General features: G+C 41.3%; 1 protein-coding gene across 2 annotated transcripts in view; it reads right to left on the bottom strand.

Annotated features, from left to right (window-relative positions):
• Positions 1 to 15,816, bottom strand: part of si:ch211-26b3.4 (connector enhancer of kinase suppressor of ras 2) — a 92,123-nt gene that overhangs the window by 33,304 nt on the left and 43,003 nt on the right. For both annotated transcript variants that reach the window (XM_022205174.2, XM_022205175.2), the window contains exon 9: positions 3,590 to 3,736. In XM_022205174.2, coding sequence (XP_022060866.1) covers positions 3,590 to 3,736 — 147 coding nt within the window. The remainder of the gene's footprint in view (positions 1 to 3,589; positions 3,737 to 15,816) is intronic.

Consider the following 15,816-nt stretch of genomic DNA (forward strand, 5'->3'; position numbering starts at 1 on the left):
CTATCACAGGGCTACATATACAGACACACTCACATTCACACCTACAGCCAATTTTGAATGATAAATTAATGTCAGCATGTTTTCGGACTGTGGGAGGAAGCCGGAGTACCCAGAGAAAACCTACGCATGCACTGGAAGAACATGTAAACTCCACACAGAAAGATCCCAGGCCCAAGCCAGGGATCTTCTAGCTGTGTAGTGACAATGCTAGCCATCATGCCTCTTTGCAGAACACATCTACAGATCCACGGTAAGTTTTATTTCAGTTTAGGTTTTATTTTCCATCCAGTATGTAGATCCAACTGAGTTTCTCGCTAAGAATGACAGCTGTCAGAATCTAAGCTGTCTGTTATGTAGCTACATAAAATATGTTGTCAAATACATGTTTTTGTTCACTCTTTTTTCCCCGTCTCAGTAAATGACTTTAATAACCGCAGTCACTAAATCATACACTGACAGGGATTTTCCTGCATAGAAGAATTTTTGGTGTCTTAACAGTTTGACATGAAGGAGACTATAATAACTTATTGACAGATTCATACTGCTCACATATGTGTGCACATATTAAGTTAAACAGAAGTCAGTTAGCTTAGCTTAGCTTAGCTTAGGCTTTTCTCCTCTGCTTTCACCTCCCATGCTAAGCTAAGCTAACTGACTCCTGGTTCAGACAGAAAGCAAAAAGGGTTTAGTTCCCAAAATGTTTAACTGCACTTTGAAAATAACAACCAGTGTTTTATTTCTGTGCTATTACAGAGAGTTATTTCTTGACATTGTAGCTAGCAGGTGTTGACAAATCAGTTTCACCTGAGGGTCCATTTAGTAGCTGTTCTCCAGCTTTCAGTCGTATCACTTGATCTTCACCAGCGTTTTTCTCGTTTTAATATCTAAGCACTTTAAGAACCTCTCACTCAGGTTGTCCTAATGTCATTCATAATAAATGCACTTTCAAGTGGGATTGCTGAGTTGTTTATTACATATATTTATTGTTATGAATATATTGTCATTACTGCAAAGATTTTTGATGAAATAGTTCAATTCTAATATATAGTATAAATACAGAATCTGCAATAAAATTGAAAATTATGTCATCGTGTAGAAATCCTACCCACCTAACACAATGTACCACAAGAATGCCCTGTAATTTGTAAATAAGAGCAACTCCTCGCTCACACAGTCGACCAATTAATAATACATTATAATAGATGTGGCCTAAAATAGCCTGTATTTAGCTTGTATGTATAAACATATAAGAGATTTATGAAAGTGGGATCTCTGTGTGTCACGTGTGTGACCGGTGCAGTGACCTGTGATGTGGATGCTGATGAGGGTTTCAGTCACACAGCAGCACAGCATACATGTAACATGCATCACCACAATAATCCTCCTCTTCCTTATTAAAATCATCACTGGCATTTTGTAATTACAGTGGATCATGAGATTGCTATTACTTCATCCTACTGTAGACAAAACAGGCACACGGAGGGAGAGAGGCTGAGAGAGAGAGATGTGTCATTATTTAGCAGAATAAAAGAGCTTGCCATGGAGGGATTTGGGCCTGGAATCACATGATAATTTGCAGAGATAAATTGTTTCCTTTGTGGATTCAGTTATAATCCAGCTGAACGCTTGCCACATTTGAGCTAAACTTCACAGCCGTGCAAATTCATCCTCCAAAACTGGGCTTAGAGGTACGAGTGCGCATGTGTTTTCTATGTGCTGCTTGTTTTGCCAGTGTGCACGTACAGTATGCATCCAAGGCCGAGCTCACAGAGTGCAGTGACCCAGTTCCTTCGCCTCTCAAAAGAGCAACGGGACTGATAACAAGAAACATCTCTCTGCATGTGTGCGCAAACATGCTTGCCTCGACACACAGATGGACAGGCATGCATAGGGCCGTGCTCGGCAACGTGCGCACACCCGCCTTCCAACACACACACACTCACACAAAGACACACAAACAGGCTGTTTAGCAAGATATTTTGGATTCAGTGAATTATCTCCAGTATTTGCTGAGTAGCGGCTCTTGTTTCAGAGCCAGTGGAGCTGCCTGTAGTTGCTTATGAATAATTAAGAGCTCCAGTCTTTCCGAGAGAGAACAAAACTAAAACACTCCTTTCTTCTCCTCTCCCACAGATATCGCTGTGCTCTGATCTGGGTGCTCACGGCGCGTTTTGTGTCTTAGCGGTCCATCAGGGAAGAATTCCCACAATCCTCTGCTGTGGCACACGGCAAATATAACAATAAGCTCCTGGTAACAACTCAGGGCAACCCTAACGAGGCAGCAACCTGGAGACAGGAACCGTCTTCTGGCTTGTTAAAGATGGTGATGAAGCTGCAGCTAACTCGAGAGTTTTAATAGCTTCTAGGGCCATTATAGAAACCATATCTTCAAAATACTCTCTGCCATGTGAGTACTCTCTCACGTGCTAAATATTCCATTTGTATGCTCACAGATGTGAAGAAACAACAGAACCACAAGAAAATAATTGCTTGGAAATGAACAGGCATGCTGGAAGAGGGAATGAAAGGGAGGATTTAGAAAAAAACAGAAAAAGAAAAAAGAAAAGGCCACAGAGCAGCCGAGCAGTGAACTGAGATCAGAGCATGAATGTAGCATGTAAATGAATTAGCCGGATGCCATGTTAAAAATAGCAACCGTGAAACACGGGAGCCTGACAAGACAGTCGCCGCTTCACAAAGCACTCAGGCAGAATCAGAGTAGCCTCCACCTCACCCCTCCGTCCGTCTCGGCACAACTTGTTCTTTCGGCGCAACCGAAATTGTTGAATGATATTTCTGGGCTGTGAGTGACGGATTTACAAAGTAGTTGCCCTTAAGTGAAACGTGTACACCCACTGTGAGCTGTAAGCCTTCAAAAAAGCAAAAAAAAGCATTCCACCTTTTAGATGTATGGTATATTTATTTTTAAAAAAATCTCTCTTTTGAAAAGATGTTCTTGGGGCAAAGGTTGAATGACGGAGGACCTAAGCCTCAGTAAATATGAATGTGTGCAGGAGCATGTCTCGACCTCTTGGTGACCTTCCATTGCTCTATACATCTAAATCATTCACACACCGCTGAAGTGCAGTGCAGATTTAATTACTTTGCCTCCCTACTTTCCCTGCTTTCCCTCCTTCACTATCGCAATTTCAAGTTTAAAAAAAAATCTGTTTCTGGTGGAGGTTTAGCTACCAGCGCATTTATGAATGACTTTGAACTGTGCCAGCAGCATGGCAGGCGTTAAAAATGAGAGCTTTGCTGAACACTCAACAGGAGCACTGATGCGAGGTCAATCAGTGGATAAGTTTCCTTTGAAAACATTGTTTAAATGCCAGTAGGAGAATACAGAGTGTGGGCAGAGAAAAGGGGATTGAGTCAAAGAAGAGGTGCTGGACAGTTCACTGAATGTAGAGCTAAAATCGTTCTAGCTCGAGTTTAGAACTGTGAGTACATGAAGTGATAAATACGTGCCGAAGAGAACTCATGCCTGAGGTCCACGTTTTAATTTCTTGCATCCTTGGTGTTTGGAACTGAGATCAGAGTCAGCATGTGAGGAAAGCATGCGTCCATGTGTGGTGCTGGTTGTTACCTGCAGGCCCAGCGGTTTCCAGCGGACGTTCCTGAGCAGAGCCGGCGTGGAGCTCAGGGTGTTCTGAGGCCTTTTCTTCAGCGTGAGGATGACTCCGCATGGGTCCTCTCTCAGAGCATTCACCAGGTTCTTCAGCTGCCAGCCCACCTGAGGAGCACACACACCGGGCTGCCGAAACAACTGCTGTAAACCACCACACACGCATGCTGTGCGCAAGGCGCTGAGAGCAACCGGATCTGCTGAGGAAAACCACCACGCACAAGTCCTGCACTTAATGTTAAGTGTTGCTGCAAACCACCACACACACGGGGGCTGGTACTACCTGTCCACAACAGCACAATACTGTTGATCTATTCTTCACCATAATTTGACAGAGATGGTAGAAATATGGTAGAAAATAAAGGAGAAAGAGATGCATCAAGGTCTCTAGATCAACTCTCATCATGCATTGTTGGAATTATAACCGCTGAGCCATCAGATCAGCTCCCTTGGCAGCTATTTACCTTTTGATTGCAATGATTACATATCAACAATTCATGCTGTGTGTCATTTAATACCCCCATTATGCTTTTAGGCTTTTTAGGTTTGCAAATTTTTGTGACACGTATTAATGAATATAGAGCCATCATGTTGCATTTTCTCTCTTGGAAAAAGGAAGAAATTTTCCCTCATTGCTAACATTTACTTTTTCTAAGGTCCTGGGTTTAAAACCAAGGTCATCATAAGCCATCTGAAACAAATTTAGTGCATGGAGTACTTGACAGAGTAAAGTCATGAAAAGTTTGCCTGTTTTACCTTTTTTGTATGTGTTCAGCAATGTACAACATCCTGAAGTGCAACAAATACACCTTTTTTCTTACAACAATAAGCTGTATCACTGTTTTCATAGACTACATTTTTAGAAATTATGTTTCTAATAATTTATACTTGCACATTTCTAGAAATAAATTCACTGGCAGGGTTGCTGCTTATTGATAAAAAGGAAATTCCATCTGCCTGTCTGCCTGTCTGCCTGTCCGTCCGTCCGTCCGTCCGTCCGTCCGTCCGTCCGTCCGTCCGTCCGTCCGTCCGTCCGTCCGTCCGTCCATCCATGATGACTTTAAAGTGACATAATTTATTCCAATATTCTACAGAACTGGTTCCTGGTACGAACATGTTAGGCTGAATTATGCCAATATTCCAACTTGCCATTGTGCATCATAAACTATTTTTACAGTGTGTGTGCAGAGTGGTAGGTGAGCTGGTGTGCTGAGATGCAGTGATGGGGAATGGAGAGAATTGAGGGGTGTAATAGATTTGTAAATTCTAAAGAAAGCAACAGTGTGGAGTTACAAAGGACTTATTTAAAGTGAATAGAAGTTTATGTTCATTTAAAAAAAGCCAAAATATGTAACTTTGAAACACTCAAAGAGCAGTTTTTAAAGGTTTAATCAATGACTAGAAATTGTGACCAGGGACTTTAAAGGGGAACTTCGGTTTTTTTCAACCTGGGGTCTGTTTCCATATGTAATTTCATACATGTGAGTGATGGAGAAATGAATTTTCGACATAGCTCCAGTATTTAGCCAGGCAGGCGGCTTAGCAGCTCAGCTAGCAGCTCGGCTAGCGAAAAGTATGGGGCAGCTGCCCCCCCCCCCCGCGTCAAAGTCCGCCCTAACGTGCTTTTTGCCCCACACTGACCGGCTCAGATAGTCTCAATGAGTGTCCCACAACATACTAGAGATGAGAAGTGAACGAAAACCTCCACATTGGCGATCGCTCTTTGTTGTGGTCTGTATCCAAATTTCAGGACGCTAGAAAGCAAATCTCGTTCTCGCGCGATTTCGGAACGAGATTTGCTTTCTAGCGTCCTGAAATTTGGATACAGACCACAACAAAGAGCGATCGCCAGGTAATGTGGAGGTTTTCGTTCACTTCTCATCTCTAGTATGTTGTGGGACACTCATTGAGACTATCTGAGCCGGTCAGTGTGGGGCAAAAAGCACGTTAGGGCGGACTTTGACGCGGGGGGGGCAGCTGCCCCATACTTTTCACTAGCTGAGCTGCTAGCTGAGCTGCTAAGCTGCCTGCCTGGCTAAATACTGGAGCTATGTCGAAAATTCATTTCTCCATCAATCACATGTATGAAATGACATATGAAAACAGACCCCAGGTTGAAAAAAAACGAAGTTCCCCTTTAATAGAACGTACCTTTGTAAAGGTTAAAATGATCACTTTTTTTGGTTATAAAAGATGTTCTTTTTGGATTTAATTTCCATTATAAAAGCTTTATAATGGAGCATTGTGTATTGCACTGTGTAAAACTGAGAAGTTTTTAGTCTGTGCTCACTGATATAAAAGGAGTAAACAAATTATTGAACACTTCTCACTGTCCAATTCAAACAAGGATTCAAAATTTGATGAAACTCGACACCTTTAGCGCACTATAGCAACGTGACACAGTGAAAAAGCCATAAAATAATTTTTCATCATTTTAAAAGCTCCAGTATTCCCAGACAGGATTTAGGTAATCTCCAAAAATTATGTCATCATCAGCAAATCTCTATTTTGATGTCAATGTAATCCCCTTCCATAAAAAGTTCAGAGATTTGTGTATCCTGGACAGTAAGGTATGCATTGTCTGGTTCCCCTTTCAGACATGAGCTCCTTTACGTTAATCTGACAACGACTGAGTGTGTTGGTTTCATGTCTGAATGTGCAGCCTGTTCATTTTTCATAAAACTTGTGATGGTAATCTTACTAAGATGAACCAGGTAACATTTTCATGTCACTTTTACTACAGCACAAGTCTGAACTGCACCTAGTCACATTATCACATAGATATGCACAGAGGTGGACTGGGGCAAAAAATCAGCCCTGGCATTTTTGGCCCAGACCGGCCCACAACATTATCGTTTGACTGAAACAAGCACTAATTTTTAAATGTAAATACAAAAACTGACAGAAAGGTTGGATTTTCAGAACAAAAATTCAACAAACTTGTTGACAAGTTGGAAAAATTGCAATCCAGTATAGAGCAGGGGTATTCAACTAAAATTCAGAGAGGTCCAGTTACAGAAAATATATTCAAGCAAGGGTCCTGAACATCATAATGTCTAACTGAATTAGTGTGATAAACAGTACTGTATGTTGATGTAACCTAGTAGTTTTATTACCGTCCGCATGTAATAAATTGACCATCAAATCAAATGAATTCGTGGTCTGAATGGTGTCAGGGCCATTCTCAAACGAATCTGGATCTCATTGGTGAATCTAGAACGATATTTAGTTTTGATTATGTTCATATGTTCATAACATCACGTGGGATGTCTGAACTTGCACACAATTGGCCTGTGTGTTCCTGAGCTGACAAACTAATGCCGCAAACACTGGAAAAGCTGCGCCAGGATAATGGAAGTGACCGGTGAATTTTAAAATCCCATTACAATTTACTGATTACAGGTCTGGGGGAACCTGTTGACTTGACACCGTCCCACCGAGACAGTGCCCGGTATGCCAGATGACCAGCCCAGCCCTGAATATGCACAAACAACTGGAGTATGTAAGTAATTAAGCACAAGCTCTCCACATTTCCATAAATATTTATCCAAAGACACTACAGAAAGAATCTTTCCATGCTGGAGAGTCTTTCTCCAACATGGAGAGAGGATCAGTCTGGAGTTTGTTCCGGATCAGGAACAAACAGCTACATCTGGTGAACTGTCACACATAGAGTCACAGTTAAGCTTGTTGCTTAAAGTTGTTTAGGACTATTTCCTCTGAATTTATTAAATACCCGCAGCATCAACTAATATGAATTAGCTATGTATGTTGTTGGTAATAATGTTGGTGATAATAAATCATCCCCAACATGAAGACAGGACTGATCAGGATCTAATAAGCAAGTTACACTGTATCTTTTACTGTGGCTGAAATAGCTATTAGAATATCATCACACATTTACAGAGTTTTTGATGTTTAGGAAATCATACAAAAATCAAGGTGATAGTTTTCTTGACACTTTGACAAGCTGTTATTACTTTAGATATAATGTTTTATTTGTGATTGTATTATCGTGTATTATGCATCACTTGGTGTATTTCTAATCTTGCATGAATGACAAGTATTGAGTCATAATGTGCTGTCATTTTACCTGATTAATGAAGCCAACAATGTTATCATCCCATGTCTGAAAAGGGCATAAGACACTTCTGGTTCTAATATGATTACTTTGATATCATGGATGCTACTGAAGACCCACCTTACTGCTGCATAAGCCTCTTCTCTGTACCTTCTCTAGCAAACAGCCAAGATACTGTATACAGATTTCAGCAATGACAGTTTATACACCAAATTTGTAGCTGCCAGTACAGCAAAACACTGACTGTGCACCACTGTGACCTAGTACCAGTGGTGTGAAAACAGTGTCATAATAAAATACAGGCTGGCTCAGTCAGGCTGGTTAAGTTCTAAGGAACAGAGGGAAGGCAAAAGAGTACAAGAGGAGTGCTGACTGCAGTGTTTCCTTGAGGTTCCGGCCAGCCTGTCTCCAGAGTTCACAGCACTCGTCAGGCCATTGATTGGCGACACTGGTCTGAGCTACTGGAAGTGTCCGCAGAGGCCACCAGGCACACAGACACTCACAAAGTCAGAGACAGAGCTGCTCTGACCTTATTCCTAACATAATGATGACCAGCCTGTGTCAGCCTGAAGCCCGTTTCCTGTTCTCTTTGGCCCAGTTCAGAACTCTGAGTTCAATCAGCGTTCATTCGCAACAAGAGCCTGGATCGGAGAAAGCTACTGCTGTATATTCTGTCCTGCTCGGCCCTTTTAAACCCAAAAAAGGGGGTTATATGAGGACACGTTCAGATTCTCCAGGATTTGCGATGTGATTCAACAATTCTGTTAAACTGCAATTCATTTCCTGGCGACAGAGACAGAGGAACGTATCAGACTGAATGTACTGAAAGTAATGTGTCAGTGTATCAAAAGTCTTCAAGTAGCAAAAGCTGGCTTTGAATCTCTTGTCAGATTTGTCATCTCACTTACTTTTCTTTGAGCTGCATATTTAAATAAAAAACTTGCCAGTTTTAGAGAAAGTTCTTGAACAGCAGATTGTGATCAAGGAACATTTACCATTTAAAGCTGAAGCATGCGGTGTTTGTTTTTGGGATCACTGGGGGAAAAAAATCCATAACAACCTTACAGCAGTGTGTGTTTCAAGTGGTTTAAAGGGAAACTGGACTTCTGCACCTGCTCCTGGCAAAGGTTTACACCAAACACAGGCCTTTTTCCCCAGAGCAGGTGAGATAGCTTAAAGAGCGACAAAGTTCATGGTGAAAGGAAGTTGTACTACTGCAATGGATTAGTTAGAGACTTTGTGAGGCTAAAAATAATGTCGACTTTTAACCTTTATTATACAAAGCATCTGCTCATCTGGTGGGAGGAACTTAGAACAGAAAAGCAAGATGGAAGAGTTGTAGGAAGAGGACTGTATATCTTCAAAATCAGGAATTTTTCCTCCCAGATTTCTCTCTACCCAAATGACCATGTTAGCTTCATTTCTTTATCCTTTGCTGCACAACATGGGTCAAAAAGTGACCCATATTCAGTAGAAATTGGGTATCTCTTGATCCATGTTGTGCATCAAAGGGTTAATAGAAAACTTTAACATGTTGGGACATACTGTGCAAAGCTTTTATTGCATTCTTGCTTAAATTTAGATGAAACTCCCATTCATTTAATATGAAACCGTAATCAAACAACAGCTAGTTAAGCTCACCTCTTTCAGATGTTATCAATCAATTAAACCACCTGCTATCTTCAGAGATTATTCCCATTCATATGGGCCTGTAGGGATGTTCTTCACCTTCGAGGCTCAGTAGCTGCATTATCAAACCATTTAATGGTGCTGAAGCTGCAATTTTGAACTTACAGGAGGTACAACCGTCTACGTTTAGACATTAGAGGGAATGGCGAATGCAAAAATCAGCAGATTCTCACCTTAAAGACTTGAATTGAGCAGTGGTGGGCCATCAGGGCCTGCAAGGCCTTCTCTGCTGGCCTAAAAAATATCTAAATCACAGACTGATGTTGATTATATTTTGTCCATAAATACTTGTTAAATAATTCCAAATAGTCTGTCCGCTTCCCTTCATAGCTTTTCCTCTGGTTGTGCTGCTTCCAGACATGTGTTTTCATATAAAAGCATTTAGCCAATCATATTTCATCCATTATTTGTTGCTAGGCAGGGTCAAAGTCAAAGAAATCTGCCTGGAGGCCTTCAGAATCAGTTCTGCAGGCCCTCCAGCAGAAAATAACTGTCGATTAAACTGTTGCTTCAACCCAACAGATTTTGAGTTGGCGACACCAAGGCCCTCTAGCAGGCGTACGGTGACATCAGCGTATTAGCACCCTTTGATTGGATCGTCAGAGAGTTTACTTGCCAGAGCTAGCGAACTGCGTCTGTAGCGAGCTGCGTGAACAGAAATCTAGTTCTGTCGATGTAATAGCAGTTTTGTCAACCCACAATGGCTGAAGGAGGAGAAGAAATAGATTTGGCTGCAGATTTATTGTCTAATCCATTTTCAAGACGGACTTTTCAAGAAAAGCTGGACATCGTAAAGAAAGGTCGAGCAATTCCGAAACTAGCAAATCTGTCACAACCGGGAAAAGGATTTGTCCGCCACTTTCAGTCCACTAACTACGAGCGGTACCCCTGGCTCACAGGCTCCGAGGAACACTGCAAGTTGTTTTGCTGGGAGTGTTTGTTGTTTGTCACTGATCGACATGGTGTTTGGAGCCACACTGGGTTTGTAAATTTGGATTGCTTAACCAAGGCAGCAACGAGACACCAAAGCACTGCCGGACACTTACAAGCGACGGTGCTTTCCAAAACTTTTGGGGAAACCAGAGTGGATCTACAGCTGAGCGACCAAGTGCGCAGGGAAACGGAGCTCCACAACGAAAAGGTGAAGAAAAATAGGGAAATCTTAAAAAGATTGATAGACTGTGTCATTTTTTTGGGCAAACAGGAACTTTCATTTCGAGGACACGATGAAAGTGCTGGATCCAAAAACACAGGAAACTATGTGGAGCTTCTTTCTCTCATTTCTGAAAGCAACACGGATTTACATTACCAATTGTCCACTAGTAAAGTGTTTAGTGGGACATCAGGCAAAATACAAAACGACCTGATCACTGCTGTTGCTGAAGTGATGGGAGAAGAGATAAGAAGCGAAGTTAAAAAAGCACCGTTTGTCTCTGTTATGGTGGATGAGACGACAGACGACAGATGCCAGTAACACAGTGCAGCTCGCACTGGTCCTGCGTTACGTAACGGGTACAGGTATCAAGGAGCGGTTCGTCAGATTTGAAGATGTTACCAGTGGGAAGGCAGCTGATGACATTGCAGGTCTTATCATCCAATTTTTGGTGGAAAATGAATGTCTGGATAAAGTTGTGGCACAGTGTTTTGATGGCGCAGCGGTCATGTCTTCGAGATTGAACGGGGTGCAGGCTAAAGATAAGGAGAGAGCACCTTTGGCTTTATTCATACACTGCTATCCACATCAGCTCAATTTAATGCTGCCTTAGGAGGCCTCAAAGCTTAAAGAATGCAAGATCTTTTTCGGCCATCTCAATGGACTTGCTGCATTTTTTTCAAGATCGCCTCGGTGTACACAACTACTGGACAAAATCTGCCAGCGGCGTCTCCCTCGTGTGGCACCAGCATGGTGTCAGTACACATTCAGAGTGGTCAATACAGTTTTTGAGAAGAGAGATGCTCTAAAAGAACTGTTTGATCACATTCTGGAGCATCATGACGTGTATGACGAGGACTCAGTGCGCTGTGCTGATGGATTTAAAGCACGTTTGGATGATTTTGAGTTTTGTTTTTTGCTTCACACATTTAATGGCATTTTCGAGTATTCAGACGTGCTCTTTTCAATGCTACAGGACAAAAAAATGGATGTACAGTTTTGTCTGGCTAGGGTGAAGGAGTTCTGTGACACTGTTGAGCGAGAGAGAAGCCGATATGAGAAACTCTATGAGGCCACTGAACGCACCACAGGTGCTCCAAGAGCACGCAGAGGTCAAGCGCAATATCCTCGCGCGCACTACCACCAACTTTACGGCAGGATTCTGGACAATATTATTTGCCAGACACGTACCAGATTTCAAGACCACAAAAAACTGATGTTTGTCTCCCTCTTCGACACCCAGAAATGTCAGGAATACAGGAAAAATTTCCCACATGCAGTCTTCTTCAGTTTAACACAGAGCCACGGAACACTTTTCGATCTGTCTCGGCTAAAGACAGAACTGACTGTAATGTATGCCATGGATGATTTTGCAGGAAAATCTCCCACTCAACTCCTTGACTTCCTTTAGAAGAAAAATCTGAGTGAAAGCATGGGCCAGCTCTACGCATTTGTGTGTTTGGCGGTGACCATCCCCGTTTCCACTGCTTCAGTCGAGCGGACAATTTCAGCCCTAAAGCGAATTAAAACTTATGCCAGAAACACAACAGGGCAGGCTCCACTTTCAGCTTTAGCTTTGATGGCGATAGAAAAGGACTTCTTGATGGAATTGAAGCGCACGGATAATCTGTACGACGGAGTAATTGAACTCTTTTTGAGGAAAGAAAGGAGGATGGATTTAGTGTACAAATAATCTGAATTTCTGGCGAGTAAAATGTTGCTATTTTCCTAAATAATATTGCGATTTTATAAAGTTATTATTGATGCTTTTTTATGTGTGTGGCAGCTGTCGCTGCAGTAGGAGACTTGCGCACCCTGGGTTTGTTTCTTCAGTAAAAGCGTTTATCGTGGCCACATGACCCAGATAGCAAACTATGGGTGAATCAATGTTGAATCTATGTTGAGACCTAACGTCAAAATTATACAGAAAGCGCAAGGTTGATAAAATGTTGAGTCAATGTTTGCTTTTCAACCATAAATCACACTTTACCCAGATAGCAAAAGATGTTACATCAATGTTGAATTAGGGTTAAGAAGGTTGAATTGTGGTTACGGTTGAAGACTGATGGTTGGATCAACGTTGATTCAACAACATTTTGTCAACATTGAAGTTTGTGTTTAAAAGATACGATTGAATCTACATTGTATTTTGGTTTAATTAAAATGTTTGACAGGTTAATGTTTAATTAATGTTGAATCTATGTTTGCAAACATGTAATCTATGTAAGCAAACGTTGACTCAACATTTTATCAACCTTGCGCTTTCTGTATAATTTCGACGTTAGGTCTCAACATAGATTCAACATTGATTCACCCATAGTTTGCTATCTGGGGAGTTATCTGTCTGTGATTCAACGTCTCTTTATACTGCATTTCTGCATAAGAAGAGGTTTTTATAGCCATAAAATAGTTATTGTTGGGTGGATTGATTCAGACGGAGCACCACTGAAGGCCAAGGTGTGAAATGCACGGCCCGCCACTGGAATTGAGTCACGCCCAGGATATTATTTATTTAGTTTACTTAAGTTTCATTTGCTGTTCATTAATTCGGTGTTTGCCTGGTGTTTGGTTGAGTGCAGGCACCCAAACAACCTGGTTAAGATTAGAAAAAATGTCATGGTTTGGATTAAATGACACCAAATCACTGCACTTATCATGTTACAAAGTTCCGTTTTGTATGTTCCCATGATGGCAACTCCATGGAAGACTTTGAATGGACGAATTCACACCGGTGCCAGAGGCTGACAACATCATCAGAATTATTTTCAGTATATGAATAATTATAATGGATAATAATGGATCTACTGAGCCTACTACAAGGTGGAGGAGGTTCTTTGAGGTCCATATGTATGGAAATGATAATGGGCCTTTTATTGGGCTGATAATGACTGAAATGGGTATACTGTCCTCACTAACTTGCCTTGTGTTTATTGTTCCCTTGTTTGTTGTCTGTTTCTCAGTACACATCTTTTCTCTCTCCCCTTACCCCAACTAGTCAAAGCAGACGGCTGCCCTCACTGAGCCTGGTTCTGCTGGAGGTCTCTTTTTATTTAAAGGAACTTCTTCCTCTCCACTGTTCTCAAGTGCTTGCTCAAAGGAAATGGTTGTTTCTTTCCATACTACTGGAAAGTTTTGACCTTTACATTTAGACTGGTGAATTTTTAATGTTAATGCTACATCTCAGTAGGCGAGCATGGAGGAGACTGAGGTACAGATAGTGAATGTCTGTCAAAAGGTAAAAAAAAAAAATCCTTCTACTGTAGCGCAAAAGCTTTCTAATGACCACATACCCTGTCTGTTGAGGAAACATCCTCCTGCCTAGAACCTCTATGCTAAGCTAAACTAATCCTCTCCTGGATGCAGTTTCAAGTTGAATGGATAGATGACAAAGTGCTGTCTATCTCCTCATCTAACTCTCAGTGAGAAAGCAAATATGCAAATTTTGATTCCATAGGGAGTGAAGTCTAATCAAGGTGAACATCTCAATTGTTGTTTTATCCACAACAATTGTGGTCAGCTGAGAATCAAAAGCTGTCAGGTTTGTTTTTTTTTGCACAATGCAGATTAATACTGAACACATCAAAACAAAAAAATATATGGCATTATGTTGTAAAGAAAACAGTGTTAATCTTTAGTATTAATCTACAATGTAGAAAATAATACAAATGGATAAAAACCACTGAATGAGAAGGTGTGTCCAAACTTTTGACTGGTAGTGTACATTAAGAGAAAACACAAAGTCAGTACTAACCAGCCCAGTTAAAAACTGTTCTGTTATGCAAATACACAGGGAGCAAAGAGAAACAGAGAGAGACCTACCCCAAAATAATAATAGAGCATAAACTGCTGCTGGAGAGCTTTTTCTAATCCCAGGGGTCTTCATTATTTTCCCAGATGCTATTACCTCCACATAATTATGTTGCCTCTTCAAACAATCAGTTTGTTATTTGAGAAAATTCCACATTTTACCTCAGAAGAGGAGCTGAGCTAAAAACTGCAAGTCCTGTTTTGAAGTGGGTCTCAAACAAAGCTCATGCATAGACATGAAGGCAGCGCTGTTGTTTAATACGTGGGATAGGCCAACATAATGATTCTTTAATGTAATGGAATTTGTTAGTTCAGTATTCATGCTAATCTAATTTTGAAATCCGAAGCCTGACAAGATAAACTTATCAGCTGCGATGTTGACAGAGAGTTTGCTGGTAGTATTTATCCATCTTTACTCCTCAGCAGCTTAGTTTGGGATTAGAAAAAGAACTGAGAGGGTGATTCAAAAAGTTCTCGATCTCACCTGAAAACAAGGGACCTAACTCTCATTTTGGCTCATAACTGCATACTACAAAGCCTTATACCACTGTTCACAGTAAGTCTAATGTTTTGTCTACATTTCTTTGCAGGTGACGCCCTTCAAATCAGTGGATGAAAATCAAAAATGGACAAAGGAGCCAGAGCTGGATACTGATCTTCATGGGTCCAGCTATGTGTTGGATAGCTGCTTGTCTAAAATGGCCTCATTTGATCATCCAATATTGCTAATTTTGGGCGTTCTAACCATGGATCATCTTTAGTGCTTTCCTTGCCCCACTTGAAATCAGCAACCCGAATAGCAAACAGAATTATTATTCAGATACTTGATCAGAGCTCTGGTTTCCTTCTTATCCATTTTTTGGTTCCGCCTTTACCTATTGATTTTTAAACATTGTCATCTGCAAAGAAATGACAACAAACATTTGAATTTCTGTGGACAGTGATGAAAGGCCACACTATGGATGAAACTCATTTTGAGTGTGAATGGCCAAAATTTCCTAAGTTTCCTCCATAGGATAGGTGGGCTCAGCTTTAGAGATAGGGTTGATAGAAACTCGGACATCCAGGAGCTTGAACCAGAGTAGTGGCTCCTTTGTAGGAACTAGTTGAGGTGGTTAGGGCATCTGATTCATATGCTTCTGGGGAGACATCCTTTGAAGGTTTTCAAGCATTTCTGCCTGGAAGGAGACCATGGGGTAGACCCAGAATCCACTGGAGGGATTATACCGTATATCTCATCTGGCCTGGGAACACCTCGGGATCCCCTAGGACGAACTGGAAAGCATTGCAGGGGAGAGCGAATGTCAGGAATGAGCTGCTTCATCTGCTGTCCCTGTGACCTGATCTCAGATAAGTGAAATAAAATGGATGTATGAACAGATGGTGATAAAAGGCTTTATAGTATACAGTTACGCCACTTGTTACTGGGTAAAGCCAGGAACGTTTTGAAGCCCCTTT

The sequence above is a fragment of the Acanthochromis polyacanthus genome, chromosome 10 (assembly GCF_021347895.1).
Source record: "Acanthochromis polyacanthus isolate Apoly-LR-REF ecotype Palm Island chromosome 10, KAUST_Apoly_ChrSc, whole genome shotgun sequence".
In the NCBI taxonomy this organism is placed as follows: Eukaryota; Metazoa; Chordata; class Actinopteri; family Pomacentridae; genus Acanthochromis; species Acanthochromis polyacanthus.